Source organism: Schistocerca cancellata, chromosome 1, assembly GCF_023864275.1.
Source record: "Schistocerca cancellata isolate TAMUIC-IGC-003103 chromosome 1, iqSchCanc2.1, whole genome shotgun sequence".
NCBI classification, from domain to species: Eukaryota; Metazoa; Arthropoda; class Insecta; order Orthoptera; family Acrididae; genus Schistocerca; species Schistocerca cancellata.
The window spans coordinates 631,457,491-631,474,396 of record NC_064626.1 but is presented as its reverse complement, the minus strand read 5'-3'; the positions used below and the strand labels follow the sequence as shown (position 1 = coordinate 631,474,396).

Sequence of the window (16,906 nt, the reverse complement as noted above, 5' to 3'; positions counted from 1 at the left end):
TGATAAGTGCCGTTTTCTTTGTTATAGGTGTTTACGTCACTCTAAGCTGAAAATGCATTACTGTACTGTGTCATGCATTGTTTGTCGCATTCTGATAGTGCGTGTTTACGGCCTGTCGCCGCTCGCGGCATGACTTGCTTTTGTGCGCGCTACCGCCGCTTTTTTTTTTTTTTTTTTTTTAAAAAAAAGAGGAATCGTCTCATTTGCGAAACAATGGCCAGAGACTGCAGTTTGTTGTTACTTACACTACTGCTTTCTTTGATAATGATCAACAAGAACCAAATAATAGACTGCGTATGATAGAACATGTCCTGAACGAGAGTTAGGCGCAAATTTTTCTCCGCTTGAAAATCTTTGCGGCCGCTTCTTTAGTACATCAAATTCTGCACAGAAATTAGTCATCTTACATTTAAAATCGTCAGTTGCCGTGCTTCATTTCTGACTATATCACTATTAGGCATAAGAATAATACGAATATAAACATGACACGATACGTATATTCTTCCGCGTTTGCTGTTGTCTCACTCTAGTTTCGTAGTTTATTAGGCAGACAGGATTTAAATGAGATAGCAGCAAACACGAAAGAATACATGGCAAAATGTTTATTTTCGTATTATTTTTATGGTGAAGAGAATACTGCATGTGATTCACATTTCATCAGGTTCCTATTAGCAACCATCTCTTCTCACGGGTAGGAAAAAACTCGGAACGTAGAGTTGGCCATATTGACAAACATCCCTAACAGTCTTGCCAGTCGGATTTTCGTAGTACATTGAAATTCCGCTACATTCGAAGATGAACAATACGGAATTTGTATTTACGTCGTTGGACAATGTATGAAAATGCAGCGAGAAAAAAAAAAAAAAAGGTTTTGGCGCCAGTATTTATCTTTGTGCCCACAAAGCATGTTTGTGTAGCGCTACATATATTCGACGGCAGAAGTTAGTTGTGGCGGCACCTACCAACATTTTTCAGAACTTCCGCTTGCTTTGCACTCGATTCTAAGCCGCAGGCGGTTTTTTGGATTACAAAAACCGGAAAAAAAGTGCGGCTTAGATTCGAGTAAATACGGTAATCACAGTAGGCTAATATATGTTATTAGTGTCAGATTTTATTTTATTTCCACGTTTCTGACAGTCCTGCATTAATCGCCTTGTAAAACAATGAAGTTATTTTTGTCGGTTTGCTAAAGAAATTTGGTTTTTATTAACTTTTTACGCTGAGGCAGTCAATGTGTTTGAAATGAAGTTTTTACTTCCACACTATTGGCTAATTTCAACTGCTCGCTGCATTTCAAATGCACATTTTCCTCTTTTAGCACGTATGGCATTATGCCATAATAAAGAATCAAAAAATGAGTTAATACAGTACTGGTACTCCAAGAAAATTTCCATCCCGAAGCCCACACTGAAAAGCTTAATATCAGATCGAGGCCTACTTCAATGGGAATCTGGATATACGAATGTGCTCTTTAAGTATACACTTTAAATGTGCCATTTTAGCGTGGTTCATGAAATTCCGATACTCTTGGATTATCCTCTGATGTGTTGTTTCTTTTATGACATAATGTAAGATCTTTTAATGTTTTACACGTACGAACATACAGGCTTCCTGTGTCATAGCAGCTGCCAAAGCGTTGTGGCGCCTGTTATCTGGCGCTCTCTGACGACTGCTGAAACAAACCTATTTCTAACAGGTCAGGGGAAAATATTGCGAATGATGGTTCGAAAAGTGTTTCTTTCAAAGTAAATTTCCTTTTACGCAGGCTGAACTACGTGTGAGAATGTACGATGAATTTCTTAAATGACAGAGCATTTGATGACGAGCCATTTCGAACTCAGATCAGTCATTCATGTCGTTATTATGAGCAAATTGATGCAGTGCTACGGGAAGCTCGCTCTCCTCTGCAGTAGCTAATTTATTTGTGGAAAACTTTGATGACAAGTCGTTGGACTCAGCTAAAACTTTTACTGGCACATTTGTCTGATATATGTTAAAGTGTAACACGTGCAATAAAGATCAACATTATATGTGAAAGTTTAGCTTCTCTTGCAGCTTATTAACCCTAGAGACCAATATTATATGTGAAATCTTTGCTTTTCGTGTAGAAACACTATGTATATTAATTTAAAACATTAACTTTTCCTGTTTGTGTGTACGCACTACTTAACAGTGATGTTGCTATTAGCTGACTACATCATGTGTCCTGTGGTCTACATAACCACCGTAATCGACTGGCGGGACCACGTGACATGAGCTATGACTGGCTTACAAAAGCGCATCTCAATCTCGATTACAATGGTTCGGAAAGTAACATGCGGTGTTTGGTGGAATTCAAATTTATACTTTCGTAATACAAAAATATGCAGTGTACATGTTGTTGCTGCACATAAAAAATCTTTCCAAAAGGGGTTTTCTTCCCTGAGTTTTGTTTTCTAAAGTGCCGGGAAATTCTACGCCTGTGTATAAAAACATAACCATTCAAAGGATTGATAAGTTTTATAGTTCTGAGGGAAAATATACCGGTTGATCAAAAAGTCAGTATAAATTTGAAAACTTAATAAACCACGGAATAATGTAGATAGAGAGGTAAAAATTGACACACATGCTTGGAATGTCATGGGGTTTTATTAGAACCACCCCATATTGCTAGACGTGTGAAAGATCTCTTCTGTGCATCGTTTGGTGATGGTCGTGTGCTCAGCCGCCACTTTCGTCATGCTTGGCCTCCCAGGTCTCCAGACCTCAGCCCGTGCGATTATTGGCTTTGGGATTACCTGAAGTCGCAAGTGTATCGTGATCGATCGACATCTCTAGGGATACTGAAAGAGAACATTCGACGCCAATGCCTCACCATAACTCCAGACATGCTTTACAGTGCTGCTCACAACATTATTCCTCGACTACAGCTATTGTTGAGGAATGATGGTGGATGTATTGAGCATTTCCTATAAAGAACATCATCTTTGCTTTGTCTTACTTTGTTATGCTAATTATTGCTATTCTGATCAGATGAAGCACCATCTGTCAGACATTTTTTGAACATTTGTATTTTTTTGGTTCTTATAAAACCCCATGTCATTCCAAGCATTTGTGTCAATTTGTACCTCTGTATCTACATTATTCTGTGATTTATTCAGTTTTCAAATTTATATTGACTTTTTGATCACCCGGTACTGTCACTTAATAACACGGAAAAAGTGTGTTTTCATCCTGGAGAAAGTGTATTTTTAACCGCGAAATCCGGGAAAAATCCGGGAATTTTTTTTCCTTGTCCACGTATACATCCTGAATTACAAAATTCACATATGTAACAATGAAAAGATCAATAACTGACAAAATTATTTAATTGGATAGAGAAAATCAAACTGCAACGACATGCCAGACTTCACCTCAGAAAGCTGTCCCATCTTCTCCAAAACTACCTGAACAGTGGTATTTCCCTTCCCGTCCCTCTGCAACTCCCTCAACAGCTATACCATCAAACACCACTCCTCTCCTATGAACCGAACTTGGCCAACCTCTTCAGCACCCCACAGCCTTCACCACTGCCTCCCAGACCAAGAATAACACATAATCCCAAGAACCGGTCACAACAGTACAGTGCCCTTAACCTCTCAACAAAGCACTCTCCCCTCCTGAATTATCTGTATTGTCTAAGGACCTCACTTTCAGCCCTGAACCTGCATTTGATCATGCTGTTTTGATGAAGGACCTACTTTCCTTCACACGTAATTGTTGTGACTCGCCGATCTTTCAAAGTGCTGCCGCGCAGTTACGCGCATCCTCTACATGCGGCGCTGTCTGCCAGCCATGCAACAGCAGCACCACCTAAGCGGCCAGCCAGCTAGCAGCCGCTAGACTTGGACTCCGTGCTGATTTGACTGTTACAGTGTACACATGTCATACTTTGTTTACTTGATCTGTGACTTACATGTATTGTGTCATCCTTGAAATATATTTGTTCAACTTGACATTATAACATTTGGCGACGAGGTAGTGAATTTTTCTGTTTCATTGTTGACCCACAGGTTTCTATGGCTACCTTAGAGCAACTATTGCAAGGTCTCATTGAACAGCAAACGCTTCTCACACCTGCGATTTGTGATTTCGTTGCGGCATCCAATGCGGGGCGTCTCTCATCGTTGTCTCTACCTCCTTTTCCTCCTTACAACGAGATGGTGGAAGACTGGTCTGATTATGAAAAACCTCTTCAGCAGCACTTCTTGTCATTTCATGTTGCGGACGAACAAACATGTAAGTCTCTGTTCCTTTCATGGATTTCACATCAAACGTATCGGTTGTTGTCGCAATTGGCTCCTTTGAAAGATCCTGCGTCTTTGTCCTTTGCTGAATTGTGCTCACTTCTGTCCATATATTTTCAAAAGCATATGCATGTGGTAGCCTCTCGTGTTGCCTTTTATTGTTGTCAAGAACAACCAAATCAATCCTATCGCGCTTGGGCTGCTGAACTTCACGGCCTCATTCGAAAGTGTCAATTTGTTACTGATGTTCACAAAGAATCCTACGCTGATTCCATGGTATGGGATGCTATTATCCGGTCGGCGCCCGACAAAGAAGTTAGGCAACATGCCCTTCAGTTGGCAAATCCGACTCTAGATGAAGTCCTATCCATCACTCAGTCTTTTGAAATTTCTCATGCTGCTGGAGCGCAAATAGAGGCATGGGGTGACATCGGGGAAGTACAACCTCTGTGTGCTGTTGAAGCATGCGGCGTGTCCCTGCCGGCCGACGTGGCTGCAGTATGCTCCCAAGCGCAGCCTCAGCCTAACCGTAAACAAACCTCTAAGAAACTACAGCAAAACCCACGGCAGCTTCCTTCATGTCCGTGGTATTTTACGAAACATTCACAGGAGGATTGTCCCCAATGTTGGGCCGTGTGTCACAAATGCAAAAAGAAGGGTCATGTGTCATCCGTTTGCAAATCCGACCGCATACCTGATGTTCATGAACGTGACAATGATTTTGCTTGTGTGTTGTCTGTCAATGGTACTTCTTCCCTTTCAGGGAAGTTATTCATCACTGTCCAAAAACTTGGTCGGGATGTTCGCATGCAGGTGGATACTGGTTCTGCTGCCACTATCATCAATTCTCAAACGTATCTTCAGTTGGGTTCTCCAATCCTATCACTTGTCACTAGGCAATTACGGACGTACAACAAACAGAAGATTTCTCTCTTGGGACAATTTGATGCTGAGGTATCTTACAAATCCGTCACGCTGTTCCCATATTTGTGGTCGACCATAGTAACGTAGTAATGCGGAAAATCTTTGGTTTCAAAGCCTTTCGCGTTTTTGGGTTCTCCATAGATGACTCTGTCAATATCGTCTCTGATGCTATTCCTTATGCTCAATTGGATTCCTTGTTGACGACATTTTTGTCCCTTTTTTCTCCTGGGTTAGGCCGTGCAAATGACTTTGAAGCTCATATCACGCTCAAACCCACTGCTCGGCCTAAGTTTTTTTGGGCTCGGCCCATTCCTGTGGCCCTTCGTGATCAGGTCAAACGGGAGCTGGATCATCTCACTGCTTCAGGGCTCTTGCTTCCTGTCACTTCCAGTGAGTGGTCCTCTCCTGTCGTTGTTGTTGCTAAGCCCAATGGTGATATTCATCTCTGTGGAGATTTCAAATCCACCATAAATTCTCAGTGCCTCATCGACACTTACCCTATGCCACAACCTGAAGAATTGTTCACTAAACTTGATGGAGGCCAGTATTTTTCTAAACTTGATCCGTCAGAAGCTTATCATCAACTTCCTCTTGACGCTGCTTCCCGGCAGTTCCTGGTCCTTAACACGCCTTTCGGCCTCTATCAATACCAACGATTGTCATTTGGGGTTGCCAGCACCCCTGCTCTCTTTCAGCAATTCTTGGAACAATTGTTGCTCCCTGTCCCTGGGTGTATAAATTACATGGACAACATTGTTGTCACTGGCTCCACCACTGAAGAACATTTCAGAATCTCCGCACACTTTTTCATGTCTTACAGACTGCCGGTCTTAAGTGTAATCTTCAGAAATCAAAATTTTTTCAGGCATCTATCACGTACTTGGGGTTTCAACTGTCTCGGGATGGTATTCGTCCGCTTCAGCAAACTGTCACTGTGATCGATGCCCTTCCTTGCCCTACATCTGTTAAGGAACTGGAGGCCTTCTTGGGGAAAATAGCATACTATCACAGGTTATTACCGTCTGCTGCTTCGGTGGCTCAGCCTTTACATTACCTGTTGCATAAAAACGCGGCCCTTTCACTGGTCAGCGTCATGCGATGTGGCTTTCCAGAAATTGAAGACTATGCTGAAACAGGCCCCGTGCCTGGCTACTTACTGACCTGGCCAACATCTTGTTCTTGCCACGGACGCCTCTCAATACAGGGTTGGTGCAGTCCTTGCACACCGTTTTTCTGATGGTTCTGAACAACCTATTGCTTATGCCTCTAAAACGCTCACAGATGCCCAATGAAAGTATTCTCAAATTGTAAAAGAAGCTTTGGCCATTATTTATGCTCTTCACAAGTTTGGTGTTTTTCTCTATGGATCCAAATTTCATCTTGTTACGGACCACAAACCACTTGTTTCCTTGTTTCATCCATCAACGTCACTTCCCGACAAGGCTGCACACCGCCTCCAGCGTTGGGCTCTTTACTTGTCTCGTTTCAATTATGAGATTCATTTCCAGCCGATGGCTCAACATGCGAATGCTGATGCACTGTCTCGCCTTCCCATGGGTCCTGATCTGGCATTCGATAGGAACGAACTTTTGTGTTTTCACCTGGATGTTGCCGTGCTGCGGGTTGTGGACAGGTTCCCTATCACCGGGGACCGGCTGGCGGCTGCTACGGATTCTGATCCTACCCTCTCCTGGGTTTTATGCTGTATTCAGAAGGGTTGGCCAGATCATCCGTCCGCTAAGACTTCTGATCCGTTGCGGAACTACTACACTTTGCGTTACCACCTCACAGCTAGGGATGGTGTTATCCTCCTTTCCACCGACAATGTTTCGCCGCGTGTTGTGGTACCTGCGTCTTTGCGTGCTTCGGTCTTGCGCCTCCTTCACCGTGGGCATTGGGGTGTCTCTCGCATAAAATCTCTGGCACGCCGTCATGTGTACTGGCCCGGCATCGACTCTGAAATTGCACACGTGGTCACTGCCTGCGGCCCTTGTGCGTCACAGGCCATCGCCCCTAAGTCATCTTTGTCACCGTGGCCTCTGCCTGAGAAGACCTGGGAGCGTATTCATGCTGACTTCGTAGGACCTTTTTTAGGTACTTATTGGCTTCTCGTTATTGACGCCTACTCTAACTTTCCTTTCATTGTCCGTTGCATGTCGCCTACCACCGCGCCAACCACCAATACTCTAGCTCGCATTTTCTCTTTGGAAGGCCTTCCCTCTACTCTTGTTACTGATAATGGTCCACAATTTGCCTCTTCCGATTTTGCGGATTTTTGTGCCCGTCACGGCATCATGAATGTCACGGCCCCTCCGTTCCATCCACAGTCAAACGGTGAGGCTGAACGACCGGTCCGCACATGTAAGGCTCAAATGAGGAAACTCCTGACTTCTTCTGCTGCTGATTTCTGGCTTCTTAGCGTTTCATTCCCATGGACGACTACAGCCCGGTTGAGCTCTTACATGGCCGACAGCCCCGCACGCTACTTCATCTTCTGCGGCCTTCCACCTCATGGCCGCGGGTGCCTTTGCTTGGCTGGTTCATCGCCGGCGACCTAGTATGGGTACGGGGGTATGGCAGGTGGCCAAAATGGAGTCCTGGCCACATCTTACGACACTGTGGCTGATGCCTGTATGAAATCCAGATGGACACAGGTGTTGAAGTGCATCATTCGGACCAGCTTTGGCCTCGTGTGCCGGCAACGCCTGTTCTGAATGCTGCTACACCACCTTCGGCTCTACCTGACGCTCGGGATCCTGGAATCTCTCATTACTCACAACGCAGTCCTCTCACCATCATCTCTGTGCTAGCACAAGAACTGATGCCACCAGGAGACGCGCCCGTGCAGGAACCAGATGACCATCATCTGTTAGAGCAACTCTACTCGCCTCCTTCTCCTACGGATGCCGACACATCACCCATGTTGTTATAACAACCGGACTTGCCGCAATGGGCAGATTGGGTTGGTTGGTTGTTTTGGGGAAGGAGACCAGACAGCGAGGTCATCGGTCTCATCGGATTAGGGAAGGACGGGGAAGGAAGTCGGCCGTGCCCTTTGAAAGGAACCATCCCGGCATTTGCCTGGAGCGATTTAGGGAAATCACGGAAAACCTAAATCAGGATGGCCGGACGCGGGATTGAACCGTCGTCCTCCCGAATGCGAGTCCAGTGTCTAACCACTGCGCCACCTCGCTCGGTGTGGGCAGATTGGGGCACGGGGCCCCAGCAGATTTGACCCCCATGTCTCCTGTCATCTTGACCCGTTATCATCTGGGACACTTCCGTCCGTACGGGAAGCCTCCTCCTCGAGACTTTACGGCCAGTTAAACAACACCTATGTACATTAGCAATCTACAGGCCACCTCCATCAAGACCAGTGCAAAAAATTCAAAGGGGAGGAAAAGTGTTGTGACTCACCGATCTTTTGTATAGTTGCTGGCTTCAAAGCTCCCACCAGATGTATATCTGTCTTAGTTGATCAACACCTGCAACCCATAGTACAAAGACTGCCCTCATACATCAAAGATACCAATCATTTCCTAGATCATCTGAAATCCATGCCTGTCCCACTCCCACCACACACCTTGCTTGTCACCATTGATGCCACCTCCGTGTATATAAACATCCCCCAACATACATGTTCTGTCTGCCGCAGAACATTTCCTCAGTCAGTGCTCACCTGATTTGAAACCTATGACATCCTTCCTACTCAGCTTAATAAACTTTATACTTACCAATAACTACTTCACCTTTGAGCAGCAGATGGATAAACAGATCAGGGGTACTGCCATGGGAACCAGGATGGCTCTTTCCTATGCCAACCTTTTCATGGGTCGCTTGGAGGCAGCTTTCCTGGGCTCCACAAGTCTTCAGCCCCTGGTTTGGTTTAGATACATTGATGACATCTTTACCATATGGACGCATGGTGAGGCTGACCTGCTAAAATCCCTGGAAACTCTGAATACCTTCTCCCAGTTAAATTTCATATGGTCCTATTCCGAATCCCATGCCACTTTCCTTGACGTTGATCTCGTCCTCAGTGAAGGCCAGCTACACATTTCCGTCCATCTTAAACCAACCAACAAACAACAGTACTTACATTTTGACAGTTGCCATCCTTTCCAGTCAAACATTCCCTCCCATACAGCCTTGGTATCCGGGCCAAATGTATTTGTTTGGATGCAAATTCTTTACAGAAGTACACAACTATTCTCACCCCAGCCTTCACTGCACATATTTACCCCACCATCCTAGTTAAAAAGCATATTTCCCGAGCCATCACATCCAATCTGGTTCTGCTGATCCCTCCACATAACAGCTTTGGAGCAAGCACACCATTGGTGGCTCAGTATTATCCTTGTCTGGAATGTGTTAATCACCAACTTTGACAGGGCCATGACTTCCTAAAATCATGCTGTGAAATGAGATCCATTATGTCTGAAATTTTGCCCACCACACCTAGAATAGTTTTTCGTCGCCCTTCCAATCTCCGCAATAATCTTGACAGACCCTATGCTCCTTTTGCACTCATCTCCCTAACCTATGGCTCCTACCTCTGTGACTGTCTCCACTGCAAGACTTGTCCTACGCATCCTCCTACCACCACCTATACCAGCCCTGTAACTGGCGAAACATATACTATCAAAGGGAAAGCCACCTGTGAAACGACATGTCATATACCAACTGTTATGTAAACACCGTTTGGCATTCTACATTGGCATGACTAACACCAAATTATCAATTAGGTTGAATGGGCATAGGCAGAGGCTATATACTGGCAACTCGGAATATACTATTGAAGAGCTTGCTCTACAACATGACATTTGTGACCTCGATGTCTGTTTCAACGTATGCACCATCTGGATTCTTCCCACAGACACCAATTTCCCTGAACTCCGCAGATGGGAACTAACACTACAAAATGTCCACCCACCTGGCCTTAATTTATGTTAATTTCTTCCTTCTCAGCATTTTTTCACTGTAGCTACCCTTTGCTTCACTCCGTTTTCTACATCTTTCACTGTCTTTCTTGTCTGTTTTTCACCACCTCCCTCCCACCTCTGTTATGTACAGTGCACTTACCTTTTCACACTTATTAACTCATGCACGATGTTTTGGTAGTAATCTCTGTCTTTCATATTACCCTGTCGTACACATTTAAGCACTCAGGTTTTCAAATCTCGTTTGATGCAGTCCCCAACAATGGAATATACTATTGAAGAGCTTGCTCTACAACATGACATTTGTGACCTCGATGTCTGTTTCAACGTATGCACCATCTGGATTCTTCCCACAGACACCAATTTCCCTGAACTCCGCAGATGGGAACTAACACTACAAAATGTCCACCCACCTGGCCTTAATTTATGTTAATTTCTTCCTTCTCAGCATTTTTTCACTGTAGCTACCCTTTGCTTCACTCCGTTTTCTACATCTTTCACTGTCTTTCTTGTCTGTTTTTCACCACCTCCCTCCCACCTCTGTTATGTACAGTGCACTTACCTTTTCACACTTATTAACTCATGCACGATGTTTTGGTAGTAATCTCTGTCTTTCATATTACCCTGTCGTACACATTTAAGCACTCAGGTTTTCAAATCTCGTTTGATGCAGTCCCCAACAATGTCTTTACTTCTCTTCCCGTACAGTAAGACTTCCCTGACGTGCAGTTCTGGGTGACTTTCCCAAAATCTACCTCTTTTTCTAGACCTCTCTAGTCCTTTTTCTTCACCCTTCTTCCTTCCCCTTCAATACTTCTGCCTGAAGAAGGAACCACTGGCTCTGAAAGGTTGCCAATTACAACAGTTTTTTGTGTGTGTGTTCTGCCCCTGCTTGGTGAGTAGATTTTTTTCTGTATCCAGTTAAATGAAATATGCATGTAGATTTGGGAAGCTTTTGGTATACCCATATGAGCATGACATCTAACACAATGTAAGAATTATAATGATAATTTGTAGACACTGAATGTTTTGGCCTTCATGACAGGTGTGGGAATGAAGCCAAGTTGATGACACTGCATCAAGAGCGACCAGTTGTTCTCCCAGGATGCCCACAAGATCTTCTGTGCCCTGTAGCACTGTTTAGACAACTTTATAGTGAGAGCCTTGAGAACTGCAACTTCCTGGAGATGTGTGCACTGTGATACAACCATTATCCATAAGTTCAACAATATATTTTTGTATATTTTTAGAAATGACTAAATGATTGTGACAGATTTATCTGTGTAAACCTTAAATATATTCAGATTGCTATTTTATAAATTCTGTATTTGAAACACACAAATTGGTATATTTTCTGTAAAGAGAAATAGATTTTCATACATATTTTTCATTGTTATTTCTATTTCAGTAACCAATAAGAATGTGTGATGAAACTGTAAATCCATTTTCATTTTATTATTGTTTAGTACCACAATTAACAGAGTTGAGTGGTTTCTAATGAGTAATTCATAATGTCTGTGTCAGCACTGTCAGAATTATGCAGTCAAATGCTACAAGAGTGCAACAATAGCAACAGCGCAATTTTGGAGCTGTGTGTGTTTAAGTATATTATTTTGTGAGAAAATGTATTTCAGGCATTTACATTGTAGCAGTACGGACTGCTATACACATCTGTCAGTTTATAAACTAGTGTCAATTTGGGACTGTGTTCAAAATTTTATTTGTTGTTCCAATATGTGTGTCCCATTGTTCAGGTATGCATGTCAGTCTGACACACTTACATATGCTCCACACATTGTACAAAAACACAAAATGTGGAACTCCCATTTCATAGTCCTTTGCAATTGGCAAGAAAAATGTTAAATGATGGGAGCATCTTCTACCAGCTCAAACCCAACCACCAACAATTACATAGTATGTATCATTTCTGGAAGGTTCTTAAAATATATTATGTATATACAGTCTTAGACATAAAAACTGGCCACCGGCCGACCACCACAGAGACTAAGTCCGAGTCGTTCACTTAAGGTGACAAATAAAACCGAACGTCCCGGACAATGCTAAGTCCGGCCCTCTACACAATCTGGCAACACTGTTTGATGTGGAAGTGTCAGGAGGAAATGTTGTCTACTTTCGAGATGTTGTCAGGCTGTATGAGCCCATGGTCTAGTGGTAATCATTGTGCATTCTAAACTTATATTCGAGTGTTTGCGTCCAACTGTATCTTTTTCTTTTTAGCATATTTTGGCCCTCGTCTAAAGTTATGAGTCTGATTGAACATGGAAGATAATTCGCTTCACATTCTACCCACCATTAATAACAAGTACATCCAAAAACAATTCTGCAGGACAGCTCGTAGTGATTCCTCGTGCTGCAGGGGCTAGCTACTGGCCATCGGCCAGACGCCATCTGCCGCCTGAAATCGGGCGCCACCCAGGTGGATGCAGTGGGATGCTATCAGTGTCTGTATCAACTGTCATTTTCGAATTTGAAGTACTAGTTATCATCTTGCAGTTAAGTATTGGATTTTTCATACTTGAAAATTGTGAACTATGGTTAAACTTTTTAAAATTGGGTCGCAAGTGGAAAAAGGTGTAACATCTACAACATAGTATGTACTTTTGGTATAGCAGAGGGGTGAATGCAGAGGTAGCAGCTCGAAAGATTTGAATTGTGTGTGAGTATGTACTTTTGGTATAGCAGAGGGGTGAATGCAGAGGAGGCAGCTCGAAAGATTTGAATTGCGTGTGGAGCGAGTGCTTTTGGGAAAAATATGCCAGAAAAAGATATTCTTGTTTTAACAAAGATCGTTCTGGCATGAATGATTTTCCACATTAAAGAAGTCTCAACTACTGATATAAGTGATGTATTACCATTTAACCATCAAGCAACATTTGCATTCAACAGGCAAGATTCAGAAGTCATGTCAGAGTACTGCTTGCTCTAATTCAAAACAATAAATATCAACAGAGTGACTTTTATTGCAGTTTTGCTTGAACATCATCAGGTCACTCATTGAGCGTTCCTGCACAATACTGTTACTGGTGATGAATTATGATGCCTTTATCGTTAACTTCCTAAGAAGAAATGAAAACCTGAGGCCCACCAAAAGATGTAGCCTCCCTCAGTTTCTTATTACACATGACATGTGCTCTAGCTTCCCTCGTTAACTTCTTTGTAACAAGATGTAATAAATGCTCTTTACTCTAGCCCAAGAATTTGGTGCCTGGGGTCAAATTGTGAGAAAATATAAAAACGTCTTCCCCCTGTGTCCCTGAAAATGGGGTAACCATTCCTGCAGCAGTGCCATCTAGGATGGGTGCGTTGGGATGTGCCTGTTCCACCTCCACCACTCTGAGCTCATTTACCTCTATTTGTAATTCATCTACGTGATGCCTAAGTTGTTCAATAGCCTCAGCAGCTGAAAATTCCTTCACAGTGACTACAACTTAATCAAAAGAAAAGTATACCCAAAGAATACAAAAATGATTCCGGCGAAAGACGGGTAAAGGGACAAACCAACATAAAATGAAATTGGCTTTCGCTTCCTTTGCTGCGTCGCACACCGTAGCTGTAGGTGCTGCATGCTGCTGACACCTAACTCCATGTGGTCCATCCCACACAATGCCTCAGCAGTCTTCCTGACACCATGTTAATAGGCATGAGGCTCCACCGCACATCCCCAGATACGAATGTGGGTTCTCTGCTGGGCGTGAGGAGGAGGGTGTGCGTGTGTGTCCACAGATGGAACCTGATGACGGAAGAACAACATTTATTGATCGACTGCAATACATTGGTTGTTGGCCCTCTGGGCAAGCTTTGCTTCCACTCGTAATATTCTTGGCAGCAACGAAGGTGGTTGGTGGGGGCTCACATGCGTGCCTGCAGCGAGCAACTGTACCTGTGCTGGCATAACAGAAATCCACTGCCTTTGCAGTGACGCTACGGTCTTGCTCGGTCATACTGTGGTAGCTAGAACCATGCGCCGAGGGCCTCTGTTGCTATAGCAGTTGGGTGGTGTGGTGGAGACGGCAGTGGGACAGGTCAGAATCCTGTCTCAGCATCCATCTCCAGCAGCAGCTGTAGGTGTCAGCATGCCAGGGTCCTGGCTCCAGCCCCAGTCAAGGTGTTAGTGGAGACAGCATCTGAAATGGGACTACTTTCCCATCCCTATCTGAAAGTCCTTCCTCATGTCAACATTCTCTGAAGGGGTCATATGAGCTCGAATTTTTAATTTTCTGGACTTTGTATTGCTATGTCTATACCCAGTTCCATTAGTAAACTTTCCTTTAAAAAATTAGTGCAAGTAAGTTTGTTATATCAGATTAAATTTCACATTAATATGCTACCCGATTTGTACTAACAACTAAGGGGGAGTAAGCCATTTGTTAATAATCCAACTTTGAAATTTCATGTTATAAACTGTGCAGTCATGTTGCACCACAAATTCTTGAGGTACTTCTCCCCTATTTCTGAAAAGCTATGATTGCTTAGAATGATAGCTCTACTTCATAGGAAACCAGAACAACGATAACAATATCTTATTCCAAACAATTTGTTTATAGTTAACTAAAACATAATTTAAATTGTTGTGCTGTAAAATTCATTGAAATTGTGTATGAAATTAAGTAAACTCTTCCAAATTGCATATTGGAGCATGTAGGACAATATGTGGGCCATTTTTTGGTGTAAGTAATGAAAATTATGTAATGACTTTTAATTGTTATTTTGTAAACATTACACTTAACAATGTTTCAATGATTTAGTTTTATTTAAAAGGAAGTGGAACATGAACCACGCAGGAGGTAGTAAGAGTAAAGAAGACCCATGTAAATGAGATACAGTATAAGGCAGTGACTCTGCATTATTACCTTTCAGAAGCTGTATGTGTGAGTCTCTTTCAGAGGCTGCCAGACAAGAAATGTATATACCATCCATGCACATCCAAATCGGTCACAACAAAAGACAGGAAAAGTGATATCTCAGTGTTTAGTAATGTCAAAAGCTGGGACTTTCTGAAGCAACAACCCACTGAGAATATCAAAGTTAACTATCTCATCATATGGAGCAGCTAATTTATTATGTGAACTTTCATTAACTGTGACTGATATTTTCTAGTTTTCACTCATCTTCGTACTTGTGAATGGTGGAGGCCCAAACTATTTATGAGTGGAATTTTTCATCCCAGGACGATGGCGACAGTATGTTTCCATAACGCAACCCAGGCGGTGACTTCCATGACGGGCGGCTCACTGCTGACGGCATCCAACGATAATGACGGTGATGAGTACAGCGGCGGCATCACTCTGGCACCTCCTAGGTGACAACCTGCATTATGATGTTGACTATTATGTTGACTGTGACGACAGTGGCGACTCCGAGATGGTGGCGGCGCTGAGGGACATAGACTCTGCGTCACTCCAATGCCTCATGACTGGTGATGATGATGAGGTGGTGCCCGGTCCTTAAATACTGCTTTCTGCTGCTGATATCTCTGTTTCTCTTCCCCAGTAGGTCACTGGAATATTCTGATGTTTGCGTAGCTGACTGAATTATTGCCCTCAATGTCGACTCCCTGGTGTGCAGTGAGCTGCTTCTTGTCACGTCCTCCGCTGGTCATTGACACAGCGTACTCCTTCGTGTTGTTTAACTCAGTGCTCTGTTGGTCCACTTGCATCACGGTACTGTACCAGTGATATGCAGAAGAGAATGTAACACACACAAAACTTCTGGCTCCCAGAATTTTTTCACAGTTTACCTAGTAGTAAGCCACAGAAAACAGAAGATCTGTAACCAGGAAATAATTCACAAGGGTCTTCCTTGCTATCACTTGAAGGAATCCACTGCAGCATGGCAAGACATGTGTGTGGGCAAGGAATGAGCTGCATTGACTTCTTATCACGCCTCAGGACCGCATTTTGGTGGCCATGAAAAGCAGATATAAAATCCATCAAGACACACTTAAAGAGAGTCTTGGGACACCAAGTGTTGACGTTTGAAGAATTACACACACTTGTAACTCAAACTGAACCAAGTTTGAATTCGTGACCTGTTACGCAACTTCCTGACAACTCAGATGAATTCTTTTACCATACTCCAGGCCATTTTCTTATCGGTAAAGACACCAGTCCCAGAGCCAGGCTTGCTTTCAGAGCTATCATCCAGGCTGTTGAGATGAAAGCTTATCCAGCAGTATAAGCAGCATGTGTGGGAACAGTGGTCATACGACTACCTGTCACAGTGGGGAACTTTGTGGTCATCAATGAAAGATGATCCACAGCCAGGTGTACACATTGGTTCTCCTGAAGGGAGACAATTTACCACGTCTCATGTGGTGGTCTTGGGTTATTGCTTGCAAACACCCTGGTCTTGATGGTTTGGCTCGAGTTGTTTCAGGCCGCACAGCAACAGGAACCTATAAAAGACTGCTGTCGAACCTCTGTGTTGTTCACCAGGAAATGTAAGCTTTAGTGCTCATAACTGTTCATTTATTAACTGAACTTATGTCTCTTTTTTTCTAAAGTTGACATGATATCTTCAGCCATTTGTTTGTTTGACGCAGCTTGTGCTGTTTATAACAGTGTACTTTTATTGTCGACCGACTTTCCTTTGCAATGAGTGTATGCATTCATCTGGATTGTGGAAAGAGTGAGGCAGTGCAGAATTAACACACATTTTGCCACTGCCTACGATCATGTTACTGACTTTTGCAATTTCCAATCAGCAAAAATATTGGGCATCTTTATTCTTTGTGGAAACCACCATGAAGTGAGCTCA

General features: G+C 43.3%; 1 protein-coding gene across 2 annotated transcripts in view; it reads left to right on the top strand.

Moving 5' to 3' along the window:
- LOC126183229 (multiple inositol polyphosphate phosphatase 1) overlaps nucleotides 1–11,764 on the top strand; it is a 235,207-nt gene extending 223,443 nt beyond the window's left edge. Inside the window, exon 11 of one of the 2 annotated variants that reach the window (XM_049925017.1) lies at nucleotides 11,175–11,764. In XM_049925017.1, the coding sequence (XP_049780974.1) occupies nucleotides 11,175–11,331 (157 nt within the window). In that variant the 3' untranslated portion in view covers nucleotides 11,332–11,764. The remainder of the gene's footprint in view (nucleotides 1–11,174) is intronic. The other variant, XM_049925026.1, reaches the window with a different exon arrangement.
- The last annotated feature ends 5,142 nt before the right edge of the window (nucleotides 11,765–16,906 follow it).